Source organism: Symphodus melops (genome assembly GCF_947650265.1).
Source record: "Symphodus melops genome assembly, chromosome: 22".
NCBI classification, from domain to species: Eukaryota; Metazoa; Chordata; class Actinopteri; order Labriformes; family Labridae; genus Symphodus; species Symphodus melops.
Genome location: NC_136712.1, coordinates 1,296,889 through 1,307,096, shown reverse-complemented (window position 1 = coordinate 1,307,096; position 10,208 = coordinate 1,296,889). Strand labels below are relative to the sequence as shown.

Genomic DNA, 10,208 nt, shown 5'->3' with positions numbered 1-10,208 from the left:
CACACACACACACACACACACACACACACACTCTCTTTCTCCTCTTCATCAAAGCTTTCTCCTCTTTCATCATCTCTCCATCTTCCTTCAATTTCCTGCTCTAGTGGGCGAAGGGCTGAACTTGTCACGTAAGTCCACCTCTCTCTCTCTCTCTCTCTCTCAGTCTCTCTCTCCCCCATCAGCATCTTTTAATGATCTCTCTGATACAAAACGACATACAAACATCCATCATGACAAAACGACATGCATACATCCATTGTAGAAAACGACAAATGTTTGTCGTTTTATGATGGATGTATGTACGTCGTTTTTTACTATGGATGTATGTATATCGTTTTTGCTGATTGGATGTATGACATACATACCTATGTCGAAAAATGTACAAAAACGACATACATACATATGTCGGAAAGAGTAAAAAAATGACATATATACCCATATCGAAACAACTAAAAAGACGACATACCTTCCCATGTCGAAAAATATAAAAAACAACATACATATCTATGTCGAAAAATATAAAAAACAACATACATACCTATGTCGAAAAATATAAAAAACGACATACATATCTGTGTCGAAAAAACAAAAAAAACCGACATACATACCTATGTCGAAAAAATGACATACATACCTATGTCGAAAAATAGAAAAAAACGACATTCATACCTATGTCGAAAAAAGTAAAAAAAACAACATACATACCTATGTCGAAAAAGTGAAAAAATGACATACATACCTGTGTCGAAAAAACAAAAAAAACCGACATACATACCTATGTCGAAAAAATGACATACATACCTATGTCGAAAAATATAAAAAATGACATACATACCTATGTCGAAAAATAGAAAAAATGACATACATACCTATGTCGAAAAAAGTAAAAAAATTACATGCATACCTATGTTGAAAAATGTAGAAAAAACAACATACATACCTATGTCGAAAAAAAATAAAAAACGACATACATACCTATGTCGAAACATATAGAAAAAATGACATACATACCTATGTCGAAACATATAGAAAAAATGACATACATACCCATGTCGAAAAAAGTAAAAAAATGACATGCATACCTATGTTGAAAAATGTAGAAAAAACAACATGCATACCTATGTCAAAAAATATGAAAAAACGACATACATACCTATGTTGAAAAAAGTGAAAAAACGACATACATACCTATGCCGAAAAAAGTAAAAAAACGACATACATACATTTATCGTTTATGTATGTATTCGTTTTATTTTGAATCATGTGAAGGAATTTATTTATGAATTCATAAAAAACACGCATTTGTTTTTTCATTTATTCAGAAAGCGGCAGTTTATACTTAGTCTTACATGACATTTTGAAAAGACATGCATACATCCATTGTACAAAACGACATACAAACATCCATTGTAAAAAATGACGTACAAACATCTATCTTAAAAAATGACACACAAACATCCACCAATTGTAAAAAACGACATACATACCCATGTCGAAAAATATAAAAACCAACATACATACCTATGTTGAAAAATGTAGAAAAAACAACATACATACCTATGTCAAAAAATATGAAAAAACGACATACATACCTATGTCGAAAAATGTACAAAAACAACATACATACCTATGTCGGAAAAGTGAAGAAATGACATACATACCTATGTCGAAAAAAGTAAAAAAATGACATGCATACCTTTGTCGAAAAATGTAGAAAAAACGACATTCATACCTATGTCGAAAAAAGTAAAAAAACAACATACATACCTATAGTGAAAAAATGACATACATACCTGTGTCGAAAAAACAAAAAAAAACCACATACATACCTTTGTCGAAAAATAGAAAAAACGACATGCATACCTATGTCGAAAAAAGTAAAAAAATGACATACATACCTATGTCGAAAAAAGTAAAAAAAATGACATACATACCTATGTCGAAAAATATAGAAAAAACGGCATACATACCTATGTCGAAAAATAGAAAAAACGACATGCATACCTATGTCGAAAAATAGAAAAAACGACATGCATACCCATGTCGAAAAAAGTAAAAAAATGACATACATACCTATGTCGAAAAAAGTAAAAAAAATGACATACATACCTATGTCGAAAAATATAGAAAAAACGGCATACATACCTATGTCGAAAAATAGAAAAAACGACATGCATACCTATGTCGAAAAATAGAAAAAACGACATGCATACCCATGTCGAAAAAAGTAAAAAAATGACATACATACCTATGTCGAAAAATATAAAAAACAACATGTCGAAAAATATAAAAAACGACATACATACTTATGTCGAAAAAAGTGAAAAAATGACATACATACCTATGTCGAAAAATATAGAAAAAACGGCATACATACCTATGTCGAAAAATATAAAAAACGACATACATATGTCGAAAAAAGTGAAAAAATGTCATACATACCTATGTCGAATAGAGTAAAAAAACGACATACATACCTATGTCGAAAAATATAAAAAACGACATACATATGTCGAAAAAAGTGAAAAAATGTCATAGATACCTATGTCGAAAAATAGAAAAAAATGACATACATACCTATGTCGAAAAAATTTAAAAAACGACATGCATACCTATGTCGAAAAAAGTAAAAAAATGACATACATACCTATGTCGAAAAATATAGAAAAAACGGCATACATACCTATGTCGAAAAATATAAAAAACAACATACATAACTATGCCGAAAAATATAAAAAATGACATACATACCTATGTCGAAAAATATAGAAAAAACGGCATACATACCTATGTCGAAAAATAGAAAAAACGACATGCATACCTATGTCGAAAAATAGAAAAAACGACATGCATACCCATGTCGAAAAAAGTAAAAAAATGACATACATACCTATGTCGAAAAAAGTAAAAAAAATGACATACATACCTATGTCGAAAAATACAAAAAACAACATACATACCTATGTCGAAAAATATAAAAAACGACATACATACTTATGTCGAAAAAAGTGAAAAAATGACATACATACCTATGTCGAAAAATATAGAAAAAACGGCATACATACCTATGTCGAAAAATATAAAAAACGACATACATATGTCGAAAAAAGTGAAAAAATGTCATACATACCTATGTCGAATAGAGTAAAAAAATGACATACATACCTATGTCGAAAAATATAAAAAACAACATACATAACTATGCCGAAAAATATAAAAAACGACATACATACCTATGTCGAAAAAAGTGAAAAAATGACATACATATGTCGAAAAATATAGAAAAAACGGCATACATACCTATGTCGAAAAAAGTGAAAAAATGACATACATACCTATGTCGAAAAATATAAAAAACGGCATACATACCTATGTCGAAAAGAGTAAAAAAACGACATACATACCTATGTCGAAAAAAGTGAAAAAATGTCATACATGCCTATGTTGAAAAAAGTTAAAAAATGTCATACATACCTATGTCGAAAAATAGAAAAAACAACATACATACCTATGTCGAAAAATATAAAAAACGACATACATATGTCGAAAAAAGTGAAAAAATGTCATAGATACCTATGTCGAAAAATAGAAAAAAATGACATACATACCTATGTCGAAAAAATTTAAAAAACGACATGCATACCTATGTCGAAAAAAGTAAAAAAATGACATACATACCTATGTCGAAAAATATAGAAAAAACGGCATACATACCTATGTCGAAAAATATAAAAAACAACATGCATAACTATGCCGAAAAATATAAAAAACGACATGCATACCTATGTCGAAAAAAGTGAAAAAATAACATACATACCTATGTCGAAAAATATAGAAAAAACGGCATACATACCTATGTCGAAAAAAGTGAAAAAATGACATACATACCTATGTCGAAAAATAAAAACAACATACATACCTATGTCGAAAAATATAAAAAACGGCATACATACCTATGTCGAAAAGAGTAAAAAAACGACATACATACCTATGTCGAAAAAAGTGAAAAAATGTCATACATGCCTATGTCGAAAAGAGTAAAAAAACGACATACATACCTGTCGAAAAATATAAAAAACAACATACATACCTATGTCGAAAAATATAAAAAACGACATACATACCTATGTCGAAAAATATGAAAAACGACATACATATGTCGAAAAAAGTTAAAAAATGTCATACATACCTATGTCGAAAAATAGAAAAAAATGACATACATACCTATGTCGAAAAATATAGAAAAAATGGCATACATACCTATGTCGAAAAATATAAAAAACAACATACGTACCTATGTCGAAAAAAGTGAAAAAATGACATACATACCTATGTCGAAAAATATAGAAAAAACGGCATACATACCTATGTCGAAAAATATAAAAAAATGACATACATACCTATGTCGAAAAATATAGAAAAAATGGCATACATACCTATGTCGAAAAATATAAAAACAACATACGTACCTATGTCGAAAAAAGCGAAAAAATGACATACATACCTATGTCGAAAAATATAGAAAAAACGGCATACATACCTATGTCGAAAAATATAAAAAAATGACATACATACCTATGTCGAAAAATATAGAAAAAATGGCATACATACCTATGTCGAAAAATATAAAAAACAACATACGTACCTATGTCGAAAAAAGCGAAAAAATGACATACATACCTATGTCGAAAAATATAGAAAAAACGGCATACATACCTATGTCGAAAAAAGTGAAAAAATGACATACATACCTATGTCGAAAAATATAGAAAAAACGGCATACATACCTATGTCGAAAAATATAAAAAAATGACATACATACCTATGTCGAAAAATATAGAAAAAATGGCATACATACCTATGTCGAAAAATATAAAAACAACATACGTACCTATGTCGAAAAAAGCGAAAAAATGACATACCTATGTCGAAAAATATAGAAAAAACGGCATACATACCTATGTCGAAAAATATAAAAAAATTACATACATACCTATGTCGAAAAATATAGAAAAAATGGCATACATACCTATGTCGAAAAATATAAAAACAACATACGTACCTATGTCGAAAAAAGCGAAAAAATGACATACATACCTATGTCGAAAAATATAGAAAAAACGGCATACATACCTATGTCGAAAAAAGTGAAAAAACGACATGCATACCTATGTCGAAAAAAGTGAAAAAATAACATACATACCTATGTCGAAAAATATAGAAAAAACGGCATACATACCTATGTCGAAAAAAGTGAAAAAATGACATACATACCTATGTCGAAAAATAAAAACAACATACATACCTATGTCGAAAAATATAAAAAACGGCATACATACCTATGTCGAAAAGAGTAAAAAAACGACATACATACCTATGTCGAAAAAAGTGAACAAATGTCATACATGCCTATGTCGAAAAGAGTAAAAAAACGACATACATACCTGTCGAAAAATATAAAAAACAACATACATACCTATGTCGAAAAATATAAAAAAAGACATACATACCTATGTCGAAAAATATGAAAAACGACATACATATGTCGAAAAAAGTTAAAAAATGTCATACATACCTATGTCGAAAAATAGAAAAAAATGACATACATACCTATGTCGAAAAATATAGAAAAAATGGCATACATACCTATGTCGAAAAATATAAAAAACAACATACGTACCTATGTCGAAAAAAGCGAAAAAATGACATACATACCTATGTCGAAAAATATAGAAAAAACGGCATACATACCTATGTCGAAAAAAGTGAAAAAATGACATACATACCTATGTCGAAAAATATAGAAAAAACGGCATACATACCTATGTCGAAAAATATAAAAAACGACATACATACTTATGTCGAAAAATTTAAAAAACGACATACATACTTATGTCGAAAAATATAAAAAACGACATACATACCTATGTCGAAAAGAGTGAAAAAATGACATGCATACCTATGTCGAAAAGAGTGAAAAAATGACATACATACCTATGTCGAAAAATATAGAAAAAACGGCATACATACCTATGTCGAAAAATATAAAAAACAACATACATACCTATGTCGAAAAATATGAAAAACGACATACATATGTCGAAAAAAGTTAAAAAATGTCATACATACCTATGTTGAAAAATAGAAAAAAATGACATACATACCTATGTCGAAAAAATTTAAAAAACGACATGCATACCTATGTCGAAAAAAGTAAAAAAATGACATACATACCTATGTCGAAAAAAGCGAAAAAATGACATACATACCTATGTCGAAAAATATAGAAAAAACGGCATACATACCTATGTCGAAAAAATTTAAAAAACGACATGCATACCTATGTCGAAAAAAGTAAAAAAATGACATACATACCTATGTCGAAAAATATAGAAAAAATGGCATTCATACCTATGTCGAAAAATATAAAAAACAACATACGTACCTATGTCGAAAAAAGTGAAAAAATGTCATACATACCTATGTCGAAAAATATGAAAAACGACATACATATGTCGAAAAAAGTTAAAAAATGTCATACATACCTATGTCGAAAAATAGAAAAAAATGACATACATACCTATGTCGAAAAATATAGAAAAAATGGCATACATACCTATGTCGAAAAATATAAAAAACAACATACGTACCTATGTCGAAAAAAGCGAAAAAATGACATACATACCTATGTCGAAAAATATAGAAAAAACGGCATACATACCTATGTCGAAAAAAGTGAAAAAATGACATACATACCTATGTCGAAAAATATAGAAAAAACGGCATACATACCTATGTCGAAAAATATAAAAAACGACATACATACTTATGTCGAAAAATTTAAAAAACGACATACATACTTATGTCGAAAAATATAAAAAACGACATACATACCTATGTCGAAAAGAGTGAAAAAATGACATGCATACCTATGTCGAAAAGAGTGAAAAAATGACATACATACCTATGTCGAAAAATATAGAAAAAACGGCATACATACCTATGTCGAAAAATATAAAAAACAACATACATACCTATGTCGAAAAATATGAAAAACGACATACATATGTCGAAAAAAGTTAAAAAATGTCATACATACCTATGTTGAAAAATAGAAAAAAATGACATACATACCTATGTCGAAAAAATTTAAAAAACGACATGCATACCTATGTCGAAAAAAGTAAAAAAATGACATACATACCTATGTCGAAAAAAGCGAAAAAATGACATACATACCTATGTCGAAAAATATAGAAAAAACGGCATACATACCTATGTCGAAAAAATTTAAAAAACGACATGCATACCTATGTCGAAAAAAGTAAAAAAATGACATACATACCTATGTCGAAAAATATAGAAAAAATGGCATTCATACCTATGTCGAAAAATATAAAAAACAACATACGTACCTATGTCGAAAAAAGTGAAAAAATGTCATACATACCTATGTCGAAAAGAGTAAAAAAACGACATACATACCTATGTCGAAAAAAGTGAAAAAATGTCATACATACCTATGTCGAAAAGAGTAAAAAAACGACATACATACCTATGTCGAAAAAAGTGAAAAAATGTCATACATACCTATGTCGAAAAAAGTAAAAAAATGACATACATACCTATGTCGAAAAATATAGAAAAAACGGCATACATACCTATGTCGAAAAATATAAAAAACAACATACATACCTATGTCGAAAAAAGTGAAAAAATGACATACATACCTATGTCAAAAAAAGTCAAAAAACGACATACATACCTATGTTGAAAAAAGTCAAAAAACGACACACCTAGCTATAAACGACATACAAACATTCATCGTAAGAAACGACATACGTACGTTCATCATTAAAAAACAACATGCATACATCTATTGTAAAAAACGACATACATACATCGTAAAAACGACATGCATACATTCATTGTACAAACGACATACAAACATTGATCATTAAAAAACAATATGCAATAATCCACCCTTGACCCCTCGGCTGGCCCTCCTAAACCCCCCTGCTTTACTCCTGATGGTCCCGTCATGACTCCTCCCAGGTTTCTATCCTGCTCAGATGCCTAACAGTCCTCCCTCTCTCCTCCCCTCTTTTCCTGCTGCTGTGATGAAATAACAGAAACCCTCTATTGTTTGTTTCCCATCAATGTTTGATCTCACTCTCTCTCTCTCTCTCTCTCTCTCTCTCTCTCATAGAAAGTGTGCCCTGAGCGGTCAGACCAAAACCTGTAAGCACAGAATCAAGTTTGGAGATTCATCCAACTATTACTACGTTTCTCCCTACTGTAGATATAGAGTGAGTATATATACACACACACACACACACAGAACAGCTTTATATTCTCAGGACGTGTGTTTACATTTGAAGGCCTGCAGATGTCACTCATGAGCACCGCACTCAGACGACCTTCGTGTTCCAACTTGTTTGTTTTTATGTTGATGTTTATCTCTCTCTCTCTCTCTCCCTCTCTCAGATCACAGCAGTGTGTAACTTCTTCACCTACATCCGCTACATCCACCAAGGGCTGGTCAAACAGCAGGATGGTGAGACACACACACACACACACACAAAAAAAATTTAATTCTTTTTTTTAACTTTAAACCAAGAAATAAACAGCTCTCTGTCATGTTTAGAATTTAGACTGCAGTACCTGTTTTAAACACTAGGTGTCAATAAGCTGCATGCTTCTCTCGGCTGTGTGTTTCCAGCGGAGCAGATGTTCTGGGAGGTGATGCAGCTTCGTAGAGAAATGTCCGTCGCCAAGCTCGGCTACTTCAAAGACCAGCTGTGACCGATGGAGAGCCCCGCCCCCTCCCCTCCTCCAATCACAGCAGACTCTGCCCTGAAGCCCCACCCTTCCTGGTTCTGGTCCCTCCCCTCTCCTCCTGTCACTTCTCCTTTTGTGCGTGTGTGTGTTTATGTGTGTGTAAGAGAGAATACCTATGGTTGTTTTCAATCATCACAAACAGACTGGAGGACTGAGTCGTTTTTTTTGTGGGTTTGAATCCAAAGTGTGAGATTTACTTTACTGAAGAAACATGTAACACTCCGATATATGAAGACAAGCGGCATGTGAATGAAGATGTCATTTTAATATGTATGCATCTAAACAGATCTGGGGACCTTTGACCTTTGCTTTAATCATCCTCAGCGTCAAACTATTAAAAAATAAAGAAAATGTTGGAGTGAATGAGGGCCACTGTGAGGGAACACAGTTTGATACTTAAAGATCACATGTTCTACAAAACACACATGTTCCTCTAACTCTAACATGTGTCATGTGTAATCTGTCTACAAACCCCCCAATGATGAGAGAAGTCCATCCTCTCCGTCTTCTGCCTGCTCCACTTTTCAGACAATGTGTGCTCAAACAGGACGTATGGAGATTTTCCCTTCATGACATCACAAAGGGCAGTAGCCCCTCCCCCAGGTGGGTGACGTTGTTGAAGAGGAGGAGGATATGTGACCTTAAAATGTGTTGACAGTTGTGAATTTAAAGGGCTTTTTGTAAAAGTATGACTTCCTGTAAAAACACTAAAATTCAAATCAAACTTGTTCCTCCTTAGGTTTTATTCTCTGCCTGTTCCTGTAGTCTGTAGAAATCTTTTATTTCCTAACAGTGGCCCTCTTACTCCATCACAGCGACTTAACACACTGCTGCTGCTCGAACCCTTCACTGAAGTCGTCTGAAAAACGAAACAAAAACAAGACCAAACAATCAATAAATGTTTACTTAGACTGTTGATAAGCATTTATTGAATTATAGTTTGTAGTAAGTTCTGAAGGAAGTTTAATTTCCAGGATTTTTCATATGCAAAGATAATCAAAGCCTCATTCAGACGTGACGACGTCTCCTAAAAGAACCCAAAAGTTTCAAAGTCTTCAGAGAAGAAAACAGAAAAACTCAAACACAACTTTAAAGGAAGGCGTCGATCTGTCTTACCTGATTTCTTCGCTATATTTATGAACGGTGAGTTGACTCGCTGAGACGACAGTCCGCTCTGAATGGGGCTCAACGTTACAGATGTTTGTGTCTGCAGGAAGTAATTTATTTATGACCTCTCTGAGAGTTAATTTGTTTATTTTGTCGTAGCTGTATTTGTTGTCAGGCTGGCTAACGGAGGTTTTTCATTAAAGTCAACGAGAAACTGAAACACTACATTTTGCATCTTTGCTGTGAAACTCTTCATGTTT

The 10,208-nt window shown here is 31.7% G+C and overlaps 1 protein-coding gene and 1 long non-coding RNA gene across 3 annotated transcripts in view; one reads left to right on the top strand and one right to left on the bottom strand.

Annotated features, from left to right (window-relative positions):
• Positions 1–9,926, top strand: part of rab3ip (RAB3A interacting protein (rabin3)) — a 15,111-nt gene extending 5,185 nt beyond the window's left edge. The window contains exons 11-13 of one of the 2 annotated variants that reach the window (XM_079335605.1): positions 8,210–8,309; positions 8,488–8,557; positions 8,723–9,926. In XM_079335605.1, the coding sequence (XP_079191731.1) occupies positions 8,210–8,309; positions 8,488–8,557; positions 8,723–8,805 (253 nt within the window). In that variant the 3' untranslated portion in view covers positions 8,806–9,926. Of the gene's footprint in view, positions 1–104; positions 148–8,209; positions 8,310–8,487; positions 8,558–8,722 lie in introns of those variants that run through there. The other variant, XM_079335606.1, reaches the window with a different exon arrangement.
• On the bottom strand, positions 1,048–4,346 carry LOC306818206. Its single transcript, XR_013778145.1, has 3 exons — positions 4,059–4,346; positions 2,342–2,926; positions 1,048–1,732 (listed from the first exon to the last, which is right to left on the bottom strand). It is a non-coding gene; the product is annotated as an uncharacterized lncRNA (long non-coding RNA).
• Positions 9,927–10,208: the final 282 nt, after the last annotated feature.